The sequence below is a fragment of the Otolemur garnettii genome, unplaced genomic scaffold (assembly GCF_000181295.1).
Source record: "Otolemur garnettii isolate 467f Iridium unplaced genomic scaffold, OtoGar3 scaffold00037, whole genome shotgun sequence".
In the NCBI taxonomy this organism is placed as follows: domain Eukaryota; kingdom Metazoa; phylum Chordata; class Mammalia; order Primates; family Galagidae; genus Otolemur; species Otolemur garnettii.
In genome coordinates this window covers 1,600,322-1,626,666 of record NW_003852432.1, presented here as the reverse complement: position 1 = coordinate 1,626,666, position 26,345 = coordinate 1,600,322, and the positions used below count along the sequence as shown (strand labels likewise).

The following is a 26,345-nucleotide window of genomic DNA, read 5'->3' as shown; positions in this document are numbered from 1 at the left end:
TTTTTTTTCCTCTGAGACAGTGTCTCACTTTGCTACCTTCGGTAGAGTACCTTGGTGTCATAGTTCACAGCAATCTCCAACTCTCGAACTCAAGCAATTCTCTTGCCTCAGCCTCCCCAGTAGCTGAGACTACAGGTGCCTGCCACAACACCCAGCTATTTTTAGAGACAAGTCTCACTCAGGCTCAGGCTAGTTTCAAATCCATGAGCTCAGGCAATCTACCTGTCTCGGCCTCCCAGAGTGCTAGAATTATAGGCCTGAGCCACTGCACTCTGCCTTAGATATGTTTTTAATAATAAGTTCTTCACTGAGGTTATAAAATGGAAGGCTGTGTTAGTTATTTCACTACTGTTTCTGTGACATTTTGATGATTGAGGTGATTTACCAACCATTAGACTTTTAAAAAGATGTTGAAGTAGAAACGGGACATAAAAATAAATTCAATATTGCCATTGAGTGAAGTGCTCCTTGTTGGTACTTTTGAGGAGAAAGCATCAGGTTAGCAAGTATACACTTGTTTTTGTGTCTTTGAAAGGCCTTATTCAGGGTCATTTGTTCCTAGAACCATTTGTGATTGATGTTATGTGACACTACTGTTCTTATGGGGGAAGCCATCTTTTGATTGGCTTCTGGTTTCTGGGAAGTCATATGGATGCTTCTCTTCTTGAAAAGCTTGTTGGATGACTCCATGGAATAATCTTGGACTGGAAAGGTTAGCAGAGGCTTCCTTTTAGGCCACCAAAGTACTGTTTTGCCTTTACTGTGTGTAACTTGAGGTTTCAGGAGATATAGCAGACAACATATGTATACTGTAGACCACTTTTCCCTTTTATACTTGGTATTTTTTGGTACATAAGCCCCTGCTGATCATATACCCCTAATTCTTACCCCATTCCTCCTCATTTCTCTTCTAAGGAAATTTGGGAGGTAGAAGTAGGTCCAGATCATAAATTCAAGTGCCAGTGGCCACTATGACAAGGCTGCTTCAGAGGAGGCATCTCTCTTTGTCTAAACTGTCCTAGCAATGACAGAATGGAGATAAGGGAAAACCATCTCTTTGTACATGATCTTGAGATAACTTGGAGACTCTGCTTCTCATTGTGTGGATGTTTGGCTCATACCCTGTGTCTTTGTCTTGAAGATTGGAAGAATCACCATCATCAAGGTGCTCCTTCATTCAGGGTCTGTTACAGGGGTCCTCCTCAAGATTCTGGGACTTACAATGGCTTCAGACTAGAAGAGAAGTATAAAGGGAGACATTATGGGAAATGTCTTTCATACTGCTCCTGATCACAAACAAGGCTCTTATTTGAGCAGCGGATTTACCCAGAAATAATAATAGTACTAGAACCTTATCTCTACTCTGGCAATGCCTCGAACTGGTTTCAGGTTAGTTTAATAGTCAGTGAAAGTGCTTTTGTAAACTGGGGAGAGGTGAACAAATGGAGTTGGTAGTCATTATTTATGACTTCCCTCTGTTTGGGTGGGTTCCTGGGGCCTGGACTTCCTATTTCAGTGAGCAGGTTTATATATATACAGCATTTAGAGCAGTGGCTGGCACATGGTAAGTGTTAAAAAAGCATTGGCAAATGGTATTCATAAAGTTAGCTATGGGAAGAAGTGCTGCTGTGAGTATCTGGGAAACTCTGAGGCCTGTTTTGGGGTCTGTACTAGTTAAACCAACCGCTGGACCCTCCTTTTTTTATGAGCCCTTTAAGTGTGCAATCTGCATTGTGTGCATTTCATTTTTATGTTCTCAGGGCCAACCTAGCATGGCATCAGGATGTGGTAGGTACTCAGACATTTATTGAAGGAGTGAAGTTGCTTGAATGCTGATTAGGGTATGGAACTAGGCAGTTCTCCTGTGACACGTTTGTTTTGTCTTTCAGCCCTGGGCATTTCCTGCTCGAGAGTTTCTTCGGAAGAAGCTTATTGGGAAGGAAGTCTGTTTCACGATAGAAAACAAGACTCCCCAGGGGCGAGAGTATGGCATGATCTACCTTGGAAAAGGTGAGCTGCAAGGAGGAAAGGACTCATTTCTCTCTGAGTCTTAAGTTCCTCTAAAGATCAGTTTTTATGAGGTGGACGGCCAGTATGGGTGCTGTTAGAGGTAGTGTTAGGACAGTTGGCAGAAGGTGTCATTGAAAGTGCTTTCGGTACTGGGTACAAGGCACATAGTTTACTCCTTATCTACTTTCTCAGCTTGGTTTAGGTGTATAAAGTACAGAGCAGCGTTCTTCCTCATATTGAGGCCATTAGCTTATAGAACTCAGTGGCTCTGTGCTTCTAGGTCAGAGTGGTAATTGAATTTCTATAGATTTTCCTACTGCATCTTCTGTTTCCTTTATCTGTCTTGTGGCTTTTCTTCTCCTGGGTACTCTCTTTGGGAAAGGAAAATTTGTTTAGGGCCTGTGGTTTTTTTGCAGGTTACATGTCTTACAATGGAATGGTAGAAGCACACATGTTGGAGTTACATGGATGTGGGTTAGAATTCTGACTTCCTTTTATGTACCTTTACTTTACTCTTTACTTCTCTGTGCCCTGGTGTCTTCATTCACTAAGTTATTGAGATAAACTTAAAGAGATAGTATGGCGTAGGGCACATACTCTAAAATAGATCACATCCTAGGATACAGATCAAACCTCAGCAAAATAAAAGGAGTAGAAATTATACCTTGTTTCTTCTAGACCACAAGACATTAAAAGTGGAACTCAACTCTAACAAAAACTCAATTCCAACAACAATTCCCCACACAAAGGCAGGGAAATTAACCTTATGCTGAATGATAGTTGGGTTCAGGAAGACATAAAAGAAAAAATTGTTAAATTCCTTAAGCATAATAACGAAGACACAGGTTACCAAAACCTGTGGGAGACAGCAAAAGCAGTCCTGAGAGGAAAATTTATTGCACTAGATGCCTATGTTAGGAAAACAGAAAGTGAGCACATCAAAATACTCACAAACCAGCTTATGGAATTAGAAAAAGAACAATTTAACCCTAAACCTAGCAGAAGAAAAGAAATAACCAAAATGAAATCAGAGATTAATGAAATTGAAAACAAAAAAAATCATTCGGAAAATTAATGAAACAAAAAGTTGGTTTTTGAAAAAATAAATAAAATTGACAAACCTTTGGCCAAACTAACTAGAAACAGAAAAGTAAAATTTCTAATAACCTCAATCAGAAATGATAAAGGGGAATTAACAACAAATGCCACGAAAATATAAGAGATTATCTCTGAATAATACAAGAAACTCTACGCCCAGAAATTTGACAGTGTGGAGGAAATGGATCTATACTTGGAATCACACCCTCTCCCTAGACTTAATCAAGGAGAAATAGATCTCCTGAACAGATGAATTCCAAGGACTGAGATCAAAGGAACAATAAAAAAATCTCTAGTCCAGATGGCCTCACACCAAAATTCTATCAAACCTTCAAAAAAGAGCTTATACCCAGAAACTATTCCAAAAAGTTGAGAAGGAAGGAATCTCCCCCAACACATTCTATGAAGTAAACATCACCTGATACCACAACCAGGAAAAGACCCAACTAAAAAGGAGAATTTCAGACCAATTTCACTAATGAATATAGATGCAAAAATTCTCAACAAATCCTAGCCACTAGATTAAAGCTTCTCATTAAAAAAGTCATACATCATGATCAAGTAGGTTTCATCTCTGGGATGCAAGGCTGGTTAAACATATACAAGTCCATAAACGTAATTTACTATGTCAACAGAAGCAAAAACAAAGACCATTTGATCTTCTCAAAAGATGCAGAAAAAACATTTGCTAAAATTCAACATCCTTTTCTAATTAGAACGCTGAAGAATATAGGCATAGGTGACACATTTCTTAAACTGATTGAAGCCATCTATGATAAACCCACAGCTAATATTTTACTGAATGGAGTAAAACTGAAAGCTTTTCCACTTAGAACTGGAACAAGACAAGGTTGTCCTCTGTCATCACTACTATTCAACATAGTGCTAGAAGTTCTAGCCAATACAATCAGGCAAGAGAAGGAAATAAAGGGCATCTAAATGGGGGCAGAGGAAGTTAAACTCTCCCTTTTTTGCCAATGATATGATCTTATACTTAGAGAACCCCAAAGACTTAACCCCAAAACTCCTAAAAGTGATCAAAAAATACGGTAATGTCTCAGGATATAATATCAGTATCCACAAATCAGTAGCTTTTGTATATGTCAATAACAGCCAAGATGAGAAGCTGATCAAAGACACAATTCTTGTCACAGCAGCTTCAAAGCAAATGAAATACCTAGGAATATACCTAACAAAAGAGGTAAAGGATCTCTATGAAGAAAATTATGAAACCCTAAGACAAGAAATAGCAGAAGATATTAACAAATGGAAGAATATATCATGCTCATGGCTGGGAAGAATCAACATTGTTAAAATGTCTATACTTTCCAAAGCAATCTACAGATTCAATGCAGTCCCTATCATCATACTTTCATGATTTGGAAAAAATAATTCTTTGCTTTGTATGAAACCAAAAAAGCTCCTGTATAGCTAATGCAATTCTTAGTAATAAAAACAAGGCCGGGGGCATCAGTCTACTAGACTTTAAGCTATACTACAAGGCCATAGTGATTAAAACAGCATGGTATTGGGCCACAAACAGAGTCATAGATATCTGGAACCGAATAGAAGTCCATGAGATGAAACTAATACGTTAGAGCCACCTGATCTTTGATAAACCAAACAAGAACATACACTGGGGAAAAGAATCCCTATTCAATAAATGGGACAACTGGATAGCCACATGTAAAAGACAGAAAATGGACCTGCACCTTCCTCCACTCACTAAAATTGATTCAAGATGGATAAAAGATCTAAATCTAAGGCATGAAACAATAAAAATCCTCGAAGAAAGTGTGGGGAGAACTCTTGAAGGTATCAGCCTGGAGAAAGACTTTATGAAGAAGACCCCAGTGGCAATTGCAACAACAAAAATAAACAAATGGGACTTAATTAAACCGAATAGCTTCTGTACAGCTAAGGAGGCAACAACCAAAGCAAATAGTCATCAGAATGGGAAAAGATATTTGCATATTATAAATTGAATAAAAGCTTGATAACTAGAATCTTCAGAGAAGTCAAATTAAGCAACAAAAGAAAGCCAATAATCCCTTATATCAATAGGCAAGTGAGATGAATAGAACCTTCTCTAAAGAAGACAGAATAGCTAACACACATATGAAAAGATGGTCATTGTCCCTAATTATCAGAGAAATGCTAATCAAAACCACAGATATCATCTAACACCAGTGAGAATGGCCCACATCACAAAAGTCTCAAAGCTGCAGATGCTGGCATGGATGTGGAGAGAAGGGAAGACTTTTATACTATTGGTGGACTGCAAACTAATACAGCATTTTTGGAAGGAAGTATGGAGAATATTCAAAGAATTCAAACTAGACCTCCCATTTGATCCTACAATCCTATTACTAGGCATGTACTCAGAATAAAAAAAATCATTTTATCATAAGGACATTTGCACTAGATTGTTTACTGTAGCTCAATTTACAATTGGCAAACTGTGGAAACAACCTAAATGCCCACTAACCCAGGAATGGATCAACAAGCTGTGGTATGTGTATACCATGGAATACTATTCAGCTATTAAAAAGGATGGAGACTTTGTATCTTAGGTATTAACCTGGACAGAGTTGGAACACATTCTTCATAATAAAGCACCATAAGAATGGAGAAGCATGAATCCAATGTACTCAATTCTAATTTGAGGACAGTTGATTCTAGTACATGGTGGGAGGTGGGGGAAGAGGGGAATGGAGAGAGGGAAAGAGGGAGGGGTATGGGGGTCATGGGGTGTGAAAACAATGCTTGGGGGCAGGACACAATTATAAGTGAGACTTTACCTAACAAATGCAAGCAGTGTAACCTGGTTGTTTGTACCCTCAATGATTCCCCAACAACAACAAAAAAGGGATAGTATATATAAAGCACCTTGCTCAATAAACATATTTGTGTATGTGTCCACATATACCTACTGTTTATCTGGTCCATATGACTCATAGGATATTAGGTGTTTTTGGTCTCTATTTAGATTAGGTAAGAGGAGAATAAGACAGCAGTGGAGTTTGCACAAAAATAGGACATTGAAAGAACTGGTAAGATTCTGTTCTCCAGAAAGCATCCAGATGAACATGAATAGTCATATTCATTGAATTATTTGTAGAGCAGATTTCTTAAAAAGTTTCCTTTGATTCAAAAAAACTTTCCTAGGCTAAGTGCAGTGGCTTATGTCTGTAATCCTAGCACTCTGGGAGGCCAAGGTGAGTGGATTGTTTTAACCCAAGAGTTTGAGGTTATTGCTGTGAGCTATGATAGCACTCTACCGAGTGTGACAAACTGGGACTCTATCTCAAAAATAAATAAATAAAGACCTTTCCTGATAGCTCATGTAACTGAGCTGCTTTAGGTAGTCTATTTCACTTGGGTAATCAGGCTAGAGATGAGCAGGATAGAATGGCAATGCAGATAATACTCTGTTAAGATTCTGATTTTAATTATAGAGGTGTTAGAGAAATAAGTTGGAAATGACCTTACAGGTGTCTTATCCAATTTCTTACCTAGTAGAGCTAGGTAAGGCTTTTTTTTAGCCTCCCAGAAAATGGCTGCTGCTTGATTGAATGGGAAGATCTAGAAATCTTTTCAAAAAGAGAAATAAATAAGTTTTTCTTTACCTAAAATTCTAATAATATAGAAGGAAACCAAACACTTAAGGATAATTGTTTAGTGGTTATTGGTTAGAAAGTATAAGACAAAGTGAAGTGCACTGTCTTCAAGAATGCAGTTATTCAAGGATTTCATTACCTAAAAAATATCAATGCCATAACACTGGTCAGTCTTCTATTAACCTGCAAGGGACCTCATTGGACCATGAATAATTGCTGGCACAGATATTTCTGTAAAGGAGACCACCGCTAAGAGTTCATTTTAATAAGCTGGGTTAGGTTAGGAGAAACTGACATTTTAAATTATCTTGAAAGTTGTGTTTAAAAACTTTGTTTTTGAAACTGACCCAAATTATAAACTGGATATAATTTGGTATACTAGCATTTTAGTGTTTAGAATTAAAGCTTGGCACATAGTAGGTGATCAGTAAATATGTACTGAAGGCATGATCGAAATTACCTGTATCTTTCAGTTATTTATTTATTTATTTTAAACAGAGTCTCACTCTGTCGCCGTTGATAGAGTGCTGTGGTGTCACAGCTCACAGCAATCTCAAACTCTTGGGCTTAAGTGATTCTCTTGCCTCAGCCTCCCAAGTAGCTGGGATGACAGGCACCCACCACAATGCCTGTTTGTTTTTAAAGATGGGGGTCTCAAACTTGTGAGCTCAGGCAGTCCACCTGCCTTGGCCTCCCAAGTGCTGGGATTCGAGGCGTGAGCCACTATGCCCAATATTGCTAATCTTTTTATGGTAGAGAAGAATGGTAGAATTTGAGAATTTATGTTAACCTAGAACTTAATAAGAAGGAGATTCTTAGTCTTTTGCCTTTTGAAGATTGTATAGTCACTTGCTTGCTCTGAATACTATCTCCATATATGACTTGATCAAATTCATAATTTTCTAAGTAATAAGAGTGAGATCCTTGACCCATACACTTCTGTCTCATTGTCCTATCCATCATGTTTGGTTGCCTCCTTTGAGGGTTCAGCCTAAGGGAATGGATTTTTTCTGCAGAAGCATTCAGAACTCACTCTTTAGAAGTGGATAATTTCAGAGTGCTCTGTGCCAAGAAAATGTCTGAGAACTATTAAACATATTGTTGACTTGCTGGTTTTATGGTCACTCACCTTGGCCCTTGATCTTCTCAAATTTTCCTTTAATTGTTGAATCCTTCCTTCAGACATTCTATTCTTTGGATGTTTTGTTGCTTTGAAAGAGCCAATGTAAAATTTATTATTGTGTGTCTTTGTCTGGCCTCAGCAGTAATCTTGATGGGAAGGATGAAGTGATTCATACTTAGCCTCAGAACCTGAGCCTTCTGATACTGTATAAATATCATTCACCTCAACTTTTCTTGGTAGGAAAAGAGGCTTACAATTTGTCTCTGAAGAAATTTGTGTATGCTAATGGTGAGACACATGGGTTGGGCTAGGGAGTGGTATGTGTAATTGTTACTGCTTATAGGAGCCGATATGTAGTATGCAAATGTAAATCATGTAGAATTTTATTCTGTGCCGACTACCTATTACTTAAGACTGCTATGTTTCAGTGTATCTAGGAGCTTTCTCTGCCACATTAAAGATTTTTATGGGATGATTCCCTCATAGATGTCTTCCTTTATGGTTTTAGCTGACAAACAGAGATTTAAGAGACAACACTGAGCCTAAAAGCTTTCTCAGTAGCATGGAAATGCAATTAATGTTTCAAGTGCCTGGGTAGAACCTAATCAGTTTGGGCTTTTACGTTCAAGTTCATCATTCTCGCCGGTTTTGAAGGCTGTTGTGTGAGAGAGCAGAAGTCTAGCCAGTGTTCTCTATATATATTTGTGAGAAGAAGAGAAAGTCATTCTCAAGTTGATATTGCTTGTTTTGATGTCTTCTTGTAGCAAGGAATAGGACATCTGGAGAGGAATTCAGCTCTCTAGTCTAAAGTGTGATAGACAATCCTAAATGAATCTCTGATTTTCCAGGGTGAAGTGACACACTTTTCCTAATTCTTAACCATGTGCTTGACACTGTGCTTGGTAATTTATGTACATTATTATTAATTCCCATTAGAACCCATCAAGGCAAGAGCTCTCCCACTTTAGAGATGAGTAGATTGAGATAGTGAGAAAGCATGTCTAAGCTACTGTGCGGCAGAATTTGTGTTTAGCTCCAGGTATCTGCTCCTTCGGTCATTGCTTTATATTCTTTTGAAGTGCCAGCCTCATGTGTCTTGCTTTCTTTACTGTCTCCTGTGGATCCTGAGATTGCCTTTGGCTTGAAGATACACTGGAAAATTAAGAATAAAGTTCTCAAGAAGATCAATAGGACTTTGAGTGCTAGAGACTGGACATTTTGGGAGAAGAGGTTTTCTGAACAACCCAGTGCTGCCTTGCTGCCTTGTCTACTTCTCTGGCAGCATTATTCTCCTTGAAGAGCAGAGTATCAAAGTGGCCCCATTTGTGCTGTTTCTATTGGAGGCAAGTTTGGATCTTGCTTTTAAATCACTTTTTTCCCTCCTTAGATACCAATGGGGAAAACATTGCAGAGTCGTTGGTTGCAGAGGGCTTAGCCACCCGAAGAGAAGGCATGAGAGCTAATAAGTAAGTATTCATTATCCTTCAGTCCCTCCAGCTTCCTTCAGGTGACTGGGTAGTCAACTGTAAATTGGCTTTGCTGCATTTTCTTTCTTGCCCCCTAACAAAATTGGTAACTTCAGATGCTTTCATGGCTTCTAGGACATTCTTGATTAGTTATGGATTATTTTGTGCCCTGGGGTCACTCAGAATTCATTAATGGTATTGACATGTGTATCTACTTTAACAACAGGTTTTGAGAATAGGCGAGTCTATTCATAAGAGTCAACAGGTTTTAGATCAAAGATATTCAGTTACTTATCCACTCATCCATTCCCAAATATTTGTTTAGCACTTACTATGTTCTAGGTTCTGTTCTAGGCACCGAGACTATGATAGTGAACAGACTAATGTGGAGACAGACAGTCAACCAAGAACAGACATATAATCTGTCTGTTCTTATATCAAATGCAAGGAATAAGTGCAGTGAAGATTAAGCAGGTGAATAAGACCTCAGATATTCTGTTTTGAAATTTAGGGAAAATTTATATCAAAGACTTTTAAGTGTTTGCTGGTTTATGAATGTGTAGGTACTTAATTAGCAGATAAAAAAGTATTTGTTTAGCTAATGGCAATGTGAACTTATTAGAAAGGAGTGTTATGTATGTAAGTTTATAGCACATTTATTAAGCTTAAGTTCACTAGTGCTGGCTCTCAGTAGGATGGATTGCAGCTGGCTTTAATTAACACTTTAGTCTCTGAAAAGTGATATGCCACATTGGTAATTTGGAGACTGTAAACATGCTGTTTTTAAATGATTAAATCCTTGCTATTTTAGATGACTATTGTAGCCTTAGAAAAGACTTTAGAAAAATATTTGTATGAGGTGTGCCAGTGATGAGATGAGCAAAGGCAAACGTGCATCTTTTGCATTCTTTCTGCCTTCATAGACTTTGGGGTCACGTTTTTCACCATAAATTTCTTTGGTCCCTTCTGACTGCAGGGAGACATTTGCTGGACTTTGTAATTAGGATGTGTGCGTGTGAGAATTTGTTGAATTAGGTAGTATTTTTTTGAAACATTCCAAAGTTCTATTTAAGGGCAATTTCTGGCTTGATTTATTATCATTGCAGTGTTCTTTGGGGAATTGAGTTGCAATCAGAATGAATAATAAAATCCCCTAGCGTTATTGTATCGTCTAAATAAGGAAATCTCCCCTGGAATACCATCCTTCTTTTTCCTCCAAAATTGTCTTGATCTAAAGGCTCTTTTCCTTAGTTTTGTATGTGCTTCTGTTTCTTATACTACATTTCTTCATTTAATTATGACTGTGGATTTGAATACTTGATGTGGTTGCTTTTGGGGAGAGGAGAGGGAAGAGAGAAACTGAAAACTTGCTTGCTTGAGAATGGTAGGTCTATGTCTGCTTAGAAATCCCTACTAGTGAAATGGGAGGAAATTCATTTCATGCATATAGGCCTTGGTACTAGGTGTGTGAGACTGTGCCTCCTTTAGCTCAGATAGAAGAGAGAGAAGAGCCATTTCCAGTCTTTTTTTTTTTTTTTTAAAGTTGCTTTGGTCTGTCTACTTACATACATACACTGCTCTTTTATGTAGTTTGGTTTCCTGCTTAAGGAAGGAGGAGGCTTCCATTTTCAAACCGCTTTTGCTTAGCTGGCCTTGTGTATAGGTAGTTTTGAGGTAACATTATTTGTGATAACAGTGTTCACTCAGCATTCCCCAGGCCTGTTCGGTAGACTAAGAAAGAGTAAGAGTGGTTCTTGATCACCTTCCCTATACTGTGTCCTGCTGAGCTGTGTCTAGATTCTGGTTCCTGAATCTGGGGTGGTGAAATGAAGCTGTACCCCCTGGAGTAGCTCCCCTCTGAGCCACTAACTTGCTTTTTTCTAATCACTAATAGTGGCAATACTGAGATGTGTGTTAAGTTTTTCTCATTAAATGCTCTTTTCAATTCAATCTGTTGTTTGAAGGAACAAGTTTGGAACCTGGAAATTGCACTCATGGTGATTTTCTGGTGATAGACTCGAGTCTTAAGTCATGGATCTGAAATAAATGTTTTAGTCACTTCAAGGGGAGAAGATGCTGAAGAAACCCCCTGTCAAAGAGCCTCATATTTCTTTCTTTTTTTTTTTTTTGGTCAGGAAATTTTATTTGAACATTCTAAAGCAATAATGCTTCAGATGTTATTTAAGTGTCCCAAACAGGATCAACAAAATTAAATGTTTCTAAATTACAAATTCAGCTCCTGTAGGAGTCTCAAAAAGAAAAGAGAAGAAAACAACCCCCTTCCCAAAAGAAGTATGACACACACATTTTAAAGAAACCCTAATGTTTCATGCAATGGTAGACAAGATAGAAAGCCACCCAAATTCACACATTTCTACACCAGTCATCATCAGAAACAAGTACTCCGTGGTCAATTTGTATATCCAAATGCATTTGGGAATCTACACCTAAGTTACATTATTTAATGTTATATACAGTTATTACCTACCCCTCCCCCTTGTTTTTAATAATTTCTTATTTAAAACCTTCATTCAAACCCAAAAAAGATGTAAGACTAACTTGAGGGGTGGGGTGGGGGTATAGAGCCTCATATTTCTATTTGTGAACTCACTAACCCCACTTGTTTATTTTTTCATGTCCCAGTCCTGAGCAGAACCGGCTTTCAGAATGTGAGGAACAAGCAAAGGCAGCTAAGAAAGGGATGTGGAGTGAGGGCAACGGTTCACATACTATCCGGGACCTCAAGTATACCATTGAGAACCCAAGACACTTTGTGGACTCACACCACCAGAAGCCTGTCAATGGTGAGGCTGGCGGGAAAAGACAGATATGACTCAGGATCATTTCCTTCTAATTGCGCTCTTTGCTTCCTGAGGTTTATAAAAATCTAGTAAGCCTTTGTTTTACTTACTTAGTATCCAAAGGAAATCTTTAAAGGTAAATAACACCAATTTGGAAAGGAATTTTTATTCGTTTCACATAGGTTATAGCAGATGTATTTTGCAGAGGTTAGTCCTTTACTGTTGCAAAGTAGTAAATTCTGGTATTTTGTACAGTAGAGATGTTTTATTTACTAAAATAAGGCTACTTAAATACTCCCCCAAAAACTTAGAGGTAGAAACATGTATTCTGTATTTATCTAAGCACACATAGTTGTCCCTCAGTATCCATGGGGAGGATTATCACCCACAGATACCAAAATTGAGGGTGCTAAAGTCCCTGATAAAAAGTGGCAAAGCATCTGACTGTAATTTACACACATCTTCCCATATACATTAAATCATGTCTAGATTACTTAGGATACCTAATATGATGCCTATGCATCACTTTATCTTCTTGGATTCAATGTAATACTTGGTGTACAGCAAATTTAAGTTTTGGTTTTTAGAAATTTATGGAATTTTTTCCTTTTTTCTGAATATTTTCAATCTCTGATCATTTGAATCCACGAACATAGAACCTGCAGATATGGTGGACCAGCTCTGTGTGTCTGTGTGTATGTATGAATGTGTGTGTATATATAATATATATGTGTGTGTGTGTAGTTTTTGGCCCTTCTTTGAGACCTGACTAACTATAGGTAGTAAAATGAAATTATTACCAGTCCTGAATTAGTTTTTGCTGGGTACCTGGTACTCAAGCGAGCATATTTGCTTATGGATAACAAAGCTTCAGTGTGAGCCACGAGGTCCCCCAAGGTTCAGAAGACAGAGAAGTAGGTCTGGCCTGTATTCTCCAGATATCATCTGTGCAAGTGTCTATTGTGCAAAACTGAATGATCTGCCAGTGCATCTAAAAAGTGAGGTTCTTTCAGGGTTTTGGAGAGGGGAACTGTGCTAAATGCAGTTTGATTGGGCATTGTTTTTCTTTGGTACACCTTTTGCTAATGAATTAAGGTATTTTTTCTGTCTTGCAGCCATCATTGAGCACGTGAGGGACGGCAGTGTGGTCAGGGCCCTGCTCCTCCCAGATTACTACCTGGTTACAGTCATGCTGTCAGGGATCAAGGTCAGACCCCTTATGTGGTGGGTACAGGGTGTGTAGTAGAAGTGTTCATTTATAGGTAGATTCTTTTACTTGGGGATTTCAGATCCACTGTCTTCCTGATATGAACCATTAACACTGACCAGAGTACTTTATTCTTGTTTTGGTTTGAACTTCATGGTGGGACAATTCTAATTGGATTTTTTTTTTTTAAGTACTCTAAGTCTCTTTGGAATGGACTGTGTTTAGAGATTGTTCAGTATGTAAACCTAGAATAGGAGAGATGAGAGAGTGTGAAGTTTGCTAAATATGGCATCTGTTGATGTAAAATACTCATTTTGATTTTAAAAATGCCAAAGATTAAAAGCTAAGTACTGATAAATCTTATCATGGTAAGGGGCCATTCTCAACTGTAATTATAATAAAATTATTTTCTTCATGATAATATGGTTTTTTTTTTTTTTTGTTTGTTTGTTTTGCAGTTTTTGGCCGGGGCTGGGTTTGAACCCACCACCTCTGGCATATGGGGCTGGCGCCCTATTCCTTTGAGCCACAGGCGCTGCCTGGTAATGTGGTTTTATTTGCCTTTATCAAGAAGTCTGAAATTATTTCCAGTCCTTTTTTTGTCAGTATGTTTTTAAAAGGGTTAGAAGACCTGATTTCAGACTTTCCTGAGCTTAGCTTTCTGGCATGTGTACAATCTGGAAAGCTCACTGTGGGGTGAGAGTGCCTAGCACTCACATTTAGGCAACATTATTCACCTGTCTTAATTCACTTTAGTGCCCGACTTTTCGACGGGAAGCAGATGGCAGTGAAACACCAGAGCCTTTTGCTGCAGAAGCCAAATTTTTCACTGAGTCGCGACTGCTTCAGAGAGATGTTCAGATCATTCTGGAGAGCTGCCACAACCAGAACATTTTGGGTACCATCCTTCATCCAGTGAGTATGCCTGTGCAGACTGTGTGGTGATGGATCAGGGGTGCTTTTGGGGTTTGTAGAGCTGGTGTTTGCTTCTCTTCTTTCTTTCTGTTTTTAATATCTGTTTAAATATTTTGGCAGGATTATCATCTACTGATTTTGAGACATTTTCTAGGGAGATACTCTTTGTCTTAGGTAATTGGACAAATCTGTGTACTTTCTCACCTTTAAAAAATTAATCCCCAATGTTATTGGGTTTATAAAGGGAAGAGGAACTTTATCACTTATTTTCCCAAGTGTTTGGTCCTAGAGGATGCCAACAGGAAAGGCTGGACACTGCCACATTTAGAAGTAAAACTGAAATGTATAAAATAGAATTAGTGAGGTTTGTATGCAGGTCAAGAAGTCAGTTTTCTGGAGTATTGGTAGACCCACGAGGAGGAAACAATTGTGTGGAAAAATTGATTATTTTGTGTATTCCAGTCTTTATCTAGTTGCCTCTTACCTCTGCTTGTAGCAGGAAATAGGCTTTTTATGTTCTTGTAGTTCTGTTTGGGAGTTTTACCCTATTGTACACTTTGTTAGATGAGTTTATTCTTAAACATGAAATGACCTTGTTTCTTAACACCTAAGTTTGAATGGATTTCCATTATTGTAACCTATGTCCAATACGGTTAAACTACTACTACTTATTCTTTGGCTAGATAATTCTTTCATGGTGGCAGTTGTGGAAGGCTGTGAGGCTCGGTTTGGAGCGTGCCAAGGTCATGTCTGTTTCTTCTGAAGTACTGAATGTCTGGCTGTGCCCTGCCAGATGGCTCTGTGTCACTGTAGAATGTGAATTGTAATTCACTGAGCAAAATGTAGCTTCTTTTATTCCCTACTCAGCCTGTTCTTCGGCTCTCCCCTTATGAAAAGGGGAGGAAGTGCTGATTTTCGGGGAGGGAAGAATAAGGTATAATCTCTGCTAAAGATTAACATCCTCCTCTGCCCACAAGAAGAGCTATTGAAATGTCAATTCCATTCAATGCCACTAGCATTTATCCTACTTCTATTAAGTAGAATTACCATGCTGTGTGTTGTGGGGTTATGAAGCTACGGCTGTTTGTTGAGAGGAGTCTCAGAGTCGTGTTTCCCATCTTGGGGATGGTTTCCTAATGAGAGAAACTACTTTAAAAACAATCACAAACTGCAGAATAGATTGGGGCAATGTTAATTTTGTCAGAAGTCTAGAGAATGGATTCTCTTGTGACAGAATCTAATCTGTGCTTGCCTTCTCTTGGGCTTTGCTTTTCAGAATGGCAACATCACAGAGCTCCTCCTGAAGGAAGGTTTTGCACGCTGTGTGGATTGGTCGATTGCAGTTTACACTCGGGGTGCAGACAAGTTGAGGGCGGCTGAGAGGTAAGGTCCATCAGGGAGTCCTTAGAGCCAGTATCTTATTAAGTATCTTTAGAGAAGGAAACCTAGTGATCTCTCTCCCTGTATGTCAGCGTCCATTTTGTTTCAGTAAAGGGATAGGGGAATTCCTCATAGAGGAGTGACTTAAACGTCAGTCTTTAGGTTCAATCTAATTCAATGCTGGATAGTAAGAGCTTAGGTTTTTCACTTAGACATTATTCTTCACTTGATCTGCTATTTAAATGTTTTTAGGTCACTTTTTCCTGAGCCTCTTTTTTATATTCTGGGTTTTAGGCATTTGGAATGAATAAACTTGAGGCTCATTTGATGAAGATGAATGAAAAAGGCTAGAGTCAGGGTATGATGCAAAGATAGAACCTGTGGGTCCTAGACCAGGACTATTTGATCTTAATGAAGCTTACTGCTCAGTTTTATTTAAAAGTATTTTTTAGGGGAGGCGCTGTGGCTCAAAGGAGTAGGGTACCGGTCCCATATGATAGAGGTGGTGGGTTCAAACCCAGCCCCAGCCAAAAAAAAAAAAGTATTTTTTAAATTATAAGTGCTAATACAACTCTGAGGTGCCTTTGTCATGTTTTTGGCTTAGTGCCTATGATTAAAGCAGATGTAGAACTAAATAATTTCCAGAAAACCGTGTGTGGAAATTCTAAAAATTGGTGGCCATTGCAGTGTCAAGGTCAAGTAGATGTAGGTGAATTTGTTCCACTTGAAGGGGTAGGTTGGTGAACTTGTTCCATTTGAAGGGTAAATAGAAGAAAATAAAGCAGCTAGTAAGAGTAAATGAATGGAAATGATGCTGAGGAAAGTCTGAATCACCACCTCACAGGGTACATTTAAGCTAAAACAGTCAGTGACTATGGTCTGCTCTCAAGTCCTGTTGTATGGCTTATTTCAGAATCTTAAAATTATTATGGTCTTGATAACTACATTTTTGCCATTGAGACGTATAGCAAAGAGATGTGCAACAGCATGAATTGAATAACTATAGTATTCATTCCCTTTCTTAGGTCTTTTATATCTTTCTGTACCTGTAAGCAGAAATATTTGCAAGGTTTTTTAAAATTAGATTTTAATCTGGCTCATTTCATATGGCACATTGAACAAAAATGTACATTGTCTGATGAAAAAAATAGCGATTACTTAAATTTTTTTTGTTTGTTTTTATGTTATTCTTCACTTAAATTAGAAAGATACAATACCCTTCTCAAGTACAGTATTTCAAATACTTCTCATAATTCTGTGATGCTCAATTTCTTTTGTATGGTGCAAAAAATCTTGTTAAGTAGTCTAAATTATACTTTTGGTTGATGCAATTTTTTTTTGCATTAAGTTCCTGCCTCTTTTTAAATAAAAGTGAATACAATGAAAGTAATATCTACATGTTTTATAACATCTTTAGGAGATTTTATAGACTTTTTGCAGAGTGCTCATCATTAAAAAATAGGCTACAGACCAGGGAATGCAAATCTTATTTCTATAATATGCGATTACTTGTCTGCTGCTTGCATGCTGCATTTGAGCTATTTGTGTTATAGGTAAGATTGTATTCCCTGTACTGAATTAATGTGCTTTTACAGCTACTACATCCTTTGTATTTTTCTCATTTAGTGCAAAAGATTGCAATTCTATTTTCAGAAATAATAGTTCCTTTTCACTGCACATGTATACACTTATTTGTAAGTAGTTTTGAAGACAGCTGTTCATTGATGTTTTTTTTCAAATCTTTGTGCATATTCCTTTTCCCATTCTTAGACTGACTCAGAAATTATCTACTAAGCTTACTACTTCAAAATAAAGTTTTGGCTACATGGTTTTTCAACTCTTGTCAGTAAATTCTATAGGAATTTTATCCATTTTTCAACTATTCTTTAGGTAGATGCACTAAAATTGGTGACATTTTGCTCTAAACAGAATTTGTTTGATAACATTTTATAACTCAAATAGAAATTGAGCAGGCCCATGCTTCTAAAAGTTTGCTTACGTGTGTGTCCCATTTAAGAAAGCAGTTGCTCTGTATTTGTTAACTGAAAGTTTCTAGTAGCCACTGAGAAAATACTGGATAAACCAAAGAATTAATTGTCAAGGTAGACTTGTACCATCCCAGCTCAAAAAATCACACACCTGGACCAGTCTTCTAGTCATGGGTTTATGGTACATATACCTTGTGGATATTTTCTTTTGCTATCACTCTTTGTTCTGGTTTGACTTTTGGTCTTTCTCCTGGTTGTGTCTATAGGGAAGGGAAGGATTCTGCATTAGTTGTGTGCTCCCTTGGTGGTGGTGGATTTCATTAGCTAACATAGTCTGTCTGAATGATCTTGCATCCTTTCTTTGTTGCTAGGTTTGCTAAGGAGCGCAGGCTGAGAATATGGAGAGACTATGTGGCTCCCACTGCTAATTTGGACCAAAAGGACAAGCAGTTTGTTGCCAAGGTGAGTCATTCTCAGCATCTTGATATACATAGTGGACATTTCTAGAGAAGTGATAATACAAGGATTTGAACAATTAGAAATGCTGCAGCTCTTGAATATTTCAAGGCAAGCCAATGGGGTGGGAGTGTGTGTGTGTGTGTGTATATGTGTATGTTTGTTTGTTTATTTTAAGGGGCTTAGAAACCATAAGAACTTTGGGCTTTCTAGTTAGCTAGCTTGAAATATCTCTCATATTTTAGGAGTTCTTTTTTTATATGCTTAGCAAATGGCATTCTGTAAGATTTTCTGTGCCTAAGTACAGCCAATCCTTGACTTAAGGTGATTTCGATTTAACAATTTTTTTGACTTTATAGTGGTGTGAGAGTAATACTATTTTTAGGAGAAACTATACTTTGAGTACCCATACAACCATTCAGTTTTTCACTTTTAGTGCAGTATTCAGTAAATTACATGAGATATTCAATACTTTATTATTTAATAGGCTTTGTGTTAGATTATTTTGTCTAAATATAGGCTTATATACATTCTAAACACATTTAAGGTAGGTTAGGCTAAGCTATGGTGTTAAATAGAGTGTATTAAATAGAAGTAGTTATTAAATGTATTTCTACATTTAGTAAATGTAGAAATTATAAATGTGTATTAAATGTATTTCTACTTGAAATATTTTCAAATTGTGATGGATGGGCTTATTAATAAGGAGGTATATTATAAATTAAGGAGCATCTGTTGACTTCAAGTTTCCCTTCTTTGTGTTCTGGAGCTTTTGTGGCTTTGTTTTGTTTCTGAGAGTTCTCCATTGATGTGTCTTGGGATAGATTGCTTTGAAGGGAACTAGAGCTATTATGAAATAGATTCCTTGTATCTGCAGGGCTATAATAATTTTTTTTTCTTAATTGCAGGTTTTAGTAACTTGAATGGTCATCATGTTCTCCATTTCTTTCCAAAATGCTGTAATGTTTTCCATCCCATTTTTACTTTTGCTAAGAGATTTTGGAAGTTTTGTCTTTATGGGTACTGAAAGTGGTTAAGTGTTCATATTCTTGGATTGGGAGATGGCTATTTTCTGTCTGCTAAGCCTGAGTTTAAGTTGGAAAGCCACTAGGTGGCAGTGTCAGCCTGAAAAATCCTGAGGCTGTTTATCTTAGCAAATTCTCTGAGGGACTGGCTTGATTTCTTTAGTTTCTTTTTTATGATGTTTAAAGCAATGGGTCACAGAATGGGTAGGTGGCCTATTTCCCTCTTTTAGTAGGTGGTATCCAGGCAGCTGTAAGCCACAATCACCTCTTTCAGTGGACAGGAATGGGAGTTGTTCCTGGTCCCTTGCATCTTCCAGGTCTTGATGCTGGCCAAAATGGACCTCCACTTCTTTCTGTGTGAGGAGTGTACTAATACAGAAACTTAGTCTTGGGTTGCTCTACCTATTTGGAACTCACTTATGCTGTACTCATGCTTCCTGTTAGAATGTTTTGTTGTAAGATTGTAGCTACACAATGAAAGGATAATTGTTCACTCAAGAAGGGAGGCAGACCTTCTGGTATTTACCATCTTTAGAGCAGTGGTTCTCAACCTTTTTAATGTTTCAGCCCTTTAATACAGTTCCTGTGGGTCACGACCCACAGGTTGAGAACCACTGGTTTAGAGGGTCTTTGAGATTAATGGTGAAGATGAGGCTTGTGGGGATCTTTACCCTGTCCTTACCAGCCCCTCCTTAGTCAAAACTGAGTTTGTAGAAAAACCTACACTATTTCAAAACTGAGTTTGTAGAAAAACCTACACTATTTTGCAGAATTGTGGGCCTTTGCTGCTTAGGGAACTAAGCATTACAGAAGAATGAAATTCAAAGGATTTAGATAATTGAGCCAATAGCTTCACATTTATCTTAAATATGACTTAATTGGTAACTAAAAGGGAGAACTGTCTATAGGAGCTTTTTTTCTGTTTTTTAAAATTAAGGATTCTAGGACTTTTTTAAGTAACAAAGTGAGGCTTTTATTATTACAATGAAGTTTTATTCATTACAATGCCAAAGTAGAGGAGATTGCCTCTAGAAACCATCTAATTAAGAATTATGAGGAATAACCAGTCTCCTGTAGAACCTGAAACATAAATTTAGCTCATTTGGACATAGGCCTACTCCGAGGGTAGAGAGAAAAACGGGTAGGTAAGGGGTTTTAAAACTTCTTGAGTTTTAAAAATTCTTCAGCATTATATTTGCTTTTAAAATAAGAAAAAAAGCATAAAAAAGATAAGCAAAAATACTCAAACTAGTATATACATACGAAACACTGTGACATAGCTTTTTTTTTTTTTTTCCCTTAAGACTGAGTTGATCATACTGTTTATCTCAAGGTTGACAAACTATGGCCCATAGGCCAAAGCCCGCTTAGCACTTCTTTTTGTATGGCCTGTGGATTTTACCTTAAAAAGTCGGTTTTGTATTGATACAAAATATTTTGTGGCATGTGAAAATTATGTGAAATTAAATTTTATTATTGCAAGTAAATTGGAACATAGCCATGTGTATCTGTTACCTATTTGTCTCTGGCTGTTTTTACGCTATAATGGCAGGGTTGAGTAGTTGAGAGAACAGATAGCCTGCAAAGCCCAAAATACTTTCTGTCTGACCTTTTATCTAAAAGTATGATGATCTGTGATCTATCTATACTGTTCCTACTTAAAGTGCATGGATAAGACACGGGGTGCTTGGGTCACATTGTAAATTAAGGCATTGCTTCCTTTATCAAGAAAAACTTACCCCCAAAACAAAAAAACCTGTCAGCAATGTTCTTAGTGATGTAGTTGATTAATGTTCTAGGTGCAAGTTCCTTATCTTATTGCAGACTGGCAGCCATTTTGAATAGTACCAATTTGTATCCTTTTATGTATAATTTTTAAGTTTGAAAGTTTTTATTTTTAATACAGAGAAATTTAAAAATTTCTATAAGCTTATTAAAAAAGGTAACAGTTCAGTTTCCTTCTCCTTTAAAGCAGCCACTTTAATTCTTGGCTAATTCATATCTCTGAATAAAATGTTTATATGGCTATTAATTTTTTAGTTTTAGGCATAGCTCCTTTTCTTCATACAGCGGAAGAGGAGGATTTATTTTTTTTTCTCAACACGCACATACTCATTTGGGCACGCACACATGCTCAGTCTTTCTAATATGATTATATCATAATTTGGTTAAGTTATGCTGTGCTATGTAGCATACTACAACTACTTTTAATTTCCCTTACAAACTTTTTCCTCTATAGTTAGTAATTGTTGCCATTAATGTTAAAAAATATTTTTAATTCAACCTTCAAACTGTCTGTCTAATTCTCCTCTCAAGAGGAGACTTATTCAGTCTTTTAATTGATCTTCAATAATACTTTTTTGGAACCTGTGGCCTTCATCAGTCTGTACTAGTTACTCTTTTTGTCAGTTCTAGACCTGTCATCTTAGTTTTTCTTCACCATTATCCTGAGGGAGTTTCTTTGCCCTACTTTTGGATTGGAAATACACTTACTGGATCCTATGACTTTTTCTTTATGATTTATAACTTCATTTTGTTGGCACATATTCTCTTAACTTCATTGCAGAAGAGTGCCTGGGAGGTAAATTTTCTGAGAACTTTGATGTTCATTCTCTGCTTACCCTTGATAGTTTAGCTGGATACAGAATTTGATTTTAGAAGTCATTGTCCATCAGAATTGTTAAAGTATTCCTTCAACTGTCAGCTATCAGAAGTTTTTTTTTTGTTGTTTTATTTTCTTGTTTTTTTAGGGGTCTGAAAACACTATGATATCACATTCTTATACGTGTATGGTTTCTTCATTCTGATCTTGGTGTTTGATATGTAATAGTGATATGCTTTGCTTATCCATACATGAGTATATTGTGCCTCAATATTTAGTTTTTTAGTTCTGGGAACCCCTTCCCCCCGGAACTATCTAGTTGTTCTGTTTTATTCTTTCTAGAGCTCTTACATTTGTTTTGTGTGTGTGTGTGTGTGTGTGTGTGTGTGTGTTTTATTGTTTGGGATTCATTTTGTAACCTAAAGAATTAGGTTATATTGATTGCATTTGTTAGGTAAATTCCCTCTTATAATTGTGTCCTGCCCCCATAGAACTCTTATATTTGGATGTTGGGCTTTGTGGGCTGGTCTTCCAAAGTTTTCCTTCTATTTTCTATTTCATCTTCTATTCTTTTGGATTTCTTTATATTTATCTTTCTGCTGTTTCCTTGATGTGATATTGTTTTAACTTCTAAAGAGCTCTTTTTTTTTTTTTTTTGATTCTCTGGATATTTCTCTTTTATTACTACTGTTTTAAAAAGTAATTTTTAAATTACTTTTTCAGTACTTATTTCAGAAGTGAATATCATCTTTTAGCTCTCTGAGCAATTTCTTTTTCCTTTTTCTTTTTTTTGGGGGTGGGGACAGAGTCTCACTATGTTGCCCTTGGTAGAGTGCCTTAGCATCACAGTCCACAGCAACCTCAAACTCTTGGGCTTAAGCAATTTTCTTGCCTCAGCCTCCCGAGTAGTTAGAACTACAGGCGCCCACCACACTACCCGGCTATTTTTTGGTTGCAGTTATTATTGTTGTTTAGCTGACCCAGGCCGGGCTAGAACCCGCCAGCTTCTGTGTGTGTGGTTGGCACGCTAGTCACTGAGCTGTGGGCGCCAAGCGAGTCTGAGCAATTATTTTAAGATTTTATGAGATAGAGTCTCACTCTGTTGGCCAAGCTAGAGTGCCATGATGTCAGCCTAGCACATAGCAACTTCAAACTCTGGGTTCCAGTGATCTTCCTGCCTCAGCCTCCTGAGTAGCGGGTACTATAAGCACTCGCCATGATGCCCAGCTTGTTTTTGTTTTTAGTAGAGACAGTGTCTTGCTCTTGTTCAGGCTGGTCTCTTAACTCCTGAGTTCAAGAAATCATCCTGCCTTGGCCTTCCAGAGTGCTAGAATTACGGGTCTAAGCCACCACGCCTGGCCCTTAAGTTTTCTTTTACCCGCATACCTTTGTGTTCTTCGAGGCCCTCTTCCCCTACCCACATCTTTCCCTCCTCCCCCTTTGGTTATTTTGGTTACTTAGTTGTCATATTAGGGACTTTCCTCCAATATTTGCTAATCTCTTATTTAAGAATGAGCTATTAAAACACTGGGTTAGAAGCAATGAACCTGTATCTGCTGCTTATAAAGATTTGAAACCAATCCTAATTTTTCGTCACATTTTCATTCCCAGTTAAAATGCTTGATTTAACAGTTTCTGAGTCTTTTGGCAAGCTGGGGAGTGGAGCGGGATTCTGCAGTATAAAGCAGATTGGCTATTGTGTTTTCTCATCACTAGCAAAGAATTTTGCTTTTGTGAGTCAGTGGCATCAGGTACTACTCATCCATCTGCTTTACTAGCTTCCAAAGCTGTGTTGCAGTGTTCTTCTCTTCCATTATCTTTCTCTTTGGGGGCTTATGTAGATAGATGGATAAGTAAGATAGATAGATTGCTTTTTGTGTGTCTAGGGGTTTTTAGAAAGGGAATCAAAATAAATGTTTTGGTTTACTTCTTTAATTGATGCGTAATATCCCATCATAAGGCTGCAGCATAATTTGATTAACCAGTCCCTAATAGGTTGATATTCATATAGTTGATTTTTTTCGTTATTTAGAAAATAGGATTAAATCTCCAAGTAAATGGCAGTTATTTCCTTAGAAATGATTTGGATCATTTAGCTCTTCATAAATATTAACTGGTATATACTCCTAAGTATGTTATTCTGTAATATGTTCTAGTATAGGTATTGGCCAGCTTTTTCTTAAAGAACTGCATAATAATTATTTTAGGCTTTATGGCCCATAATAGTCTGTGTTGTAACTACTGAACCCTGCCATGGTTCAGACAGACAACAGAAAACAGACACTATGTAAATGAATGAGTGTGGCAGTATTCCAATATAACAACTTAACAATATGAAGCTAGTTGGATGGCTCTTGGACCACATGGTTTACCAGTCTCTGTTGTAGAATAGTATATATCAGCATTAAATTTAAAAAGAAAATTTATGTGCATTAGTTTTTGTAACCTAGAACCCAACTATAGGGTTGTCATTTTACTCAATTTAAAGAGTCTGTTAATGCCAAGCAACTTTTTCAAGGAAACCAAAAAAATGTTGTAAGGTACTCAAGTCCTCACACTTGTAGTCTGAAAGCCCTACACCTTTGCTGAGCCATTCTGCTCTAAAAATCATGTGATTGTAAGGCCTTAACAAATAGTGATTCTCTCTTCAGCAGTCTCCCTGGGTTTTTTTTTAGGAATTAATTGTATAAGACATAGCTAAAATAGTCAGAAAAGAGAATGCATAGGATAATCTTTGGCCTTTTTAACTGGATACCTCTGGGGTCCTATCACTGATTTCTAGAAGTGATGCAAAGCTGTAGATCAGTGTTTGCCAAGAGGCTTACTCCTAAGAAATATGAAACTCAACAAAGTATTCTCTGCATACAAGTGGCCTTATGAAAGACTGGTTTCTGTTGTCTGCTTAAGCAGTTTTACTTCTTAAGGAATGAAATGCAGGGGAGGGCTCTCTGTCTCTCCAGGTTAGCAGAGAAGCATGTTCACTTCACACCGATTAGCAGAGCCTGCCTGAGACTTTTGTGCCTGTCGTGGCCTGCCAGTTCCCTCCCTTCCTTCCCTGTGGCGTTTTAGCTGATCTGTGCTGTTTGTAGCCATATGGTCCCCTGAGCACGTGGCTTAGCTTCCCTGTTCCTGCTGCTGGATCCACGGGCATTGCAGATTTCACGGACCTGAATAACACTGTTAGAGCAGGGAGGAGGGCTGGGTTAGAAGCATGTCCTCAAGAGGTGTCTTCTCACTGTCCTGCCTCCTTGGAGGCCCCTTGCTTGATTCTCTGTAACTCTCAGATAGCTTAAACAGAGCCCTGTGAACTATCTTTGAGAAGATATAAAAGAAATGGAAGTAGTGCCTGCCTTCAAGGAGTTTACCTTCTAAGACAGGGGTCCTCAAGCTTTTTAAACAGGGGCCCAGTTCACTGTCCCTCAGACTGTTGGAGGGCCGGACTGCAGGCCCTGGGATGAGTCGGCTGCTATAAGCAGGACAGGCAGCAGTGGCAAAAACACCCGGTGGGCCCGATAAATGTCCTAGGCGGGCTGCATGTGGCCTGCGGGCCGTAGTTTGAGGACGCCTGTAAGACTTTGGTCTGGGGACCCTAAGTGGTTAACTGGCATGTCCAGTTTTGGAGATCAATGTTTATAAGCAAACGTGGATACAGTGGATTTTAGAATGCGTATGGTTTTGCCCTGATCATTTTGTCTATCACAGCTCTAGATGGAGTTCATTATGTCTCTGAGGTACTTTCTTCCCATTTTTTTTTTATTGTGGTAAAGTTCGCGCAACATAAAACTTACTATTTTAACCATTTGTAGGTGTACAGTTCAGTGGTGTTAAGCATATGCAAATTGTTCTGTAACCATCCATTTTTAGAACTCATTATCTTACAAAAATGAAACTGTAACAAACAGTAATTCATTCTCTTCTCCCTCCACCCCCCTCCCCTGTAGCCCCTGGTAACTGCCATTTTGCTTTCTGCCTTAAGAGTAACTGATATCAGTAGAATTTGTCTTTTTGTGACTGTCTTATTTCCTTAGCATGATGTCCTCAGGGTTCATTCATGTTGTAGGATGTGTCAGAATTTCCTTTTTAAGGCTGAATAATGTTCCCTTATGTGTATGTTCCATTGATGGGAACAGTGCTGCCATGAACATGGATATACAAATATCTCTGAGATTCTATTTTTAATTCTTTTGAGTTTGTACCTAGAAGTAGAATTACTGGATCATATGGTAATTTTTTTTTGTTTTTTGAGACAGAGTCTCACTATGCTGCTGTTGATAGAGTGCTGTGACGTCATAGCTCATATCAACCTCAAATTTTTGGGCTCAAGCGATTCTCTTGCCTCAGCCTCCCGAGTAGCTGGGACTACAGGTACCTGCCACAACGCCCGGCTATTTTTTGTTGCTGTTGTTGTTGTTGTTTTGCTGGCCTGGGCCTTGAACCCACCACCTTCCATGTATGTGGCCATTGCTATAACCACTGTGCTATGGGCACGGAGCCAATAATTGTTATTTTTTGAGGAACGGCTATACTATACCATTTTATATCCCCACCTATAGTGCACAAGGGTTATAATGTCTGTACATTCTTGCTAACATTTGTTATTTTCTGCTATTTTTGTGTATATTTCTTTTTGATAGTAGTCATCCCAGTGGGTGTG

The 26,345-nt window shown here is 37.9% G+C and overlaps 1 protein-coding gene across 1 annotated transcript in view; it reads left to right on the top strand.

The window, feature by feature from the left end:
• The window catches only part of SND1 (staphylococcal nuclease and tudor domain containing 1), a 458,234-nt gene that overhangs the window by 44,456 nt on the left and 387,433 nt on the right, over positions 1–26,345 (top strand). Inside the window, exons 3-9 of the mRNA XM_012805151.2 lie at positions 1,890–2,010; positions 9,239–9,317; positions 11,961–12,121; positions 13,234–13,325; positions 14,082–14,240; positions 15,517–15,623; positions 17,980–18,070. Of these exons, the coding sequence (XP_012660605.1) occupies positions 1,890–2,010; positions 9,239–9,317; positions 11,961–12,121; positions 13,234–13,325; positions 14,082–14,240; positions 15,517–15,623; positions 17,980–18,070 (810 nt within the window). The remainder of the gene's footprint in view (positions 1–1,889; positions 2,011–9,238; positions 9,318–11,960; positions 12,122–13,233; positions 13,326–14,081; positions 14,241–15,516; positions 15,624–17,979; positions 18,071–26,345) is intronic.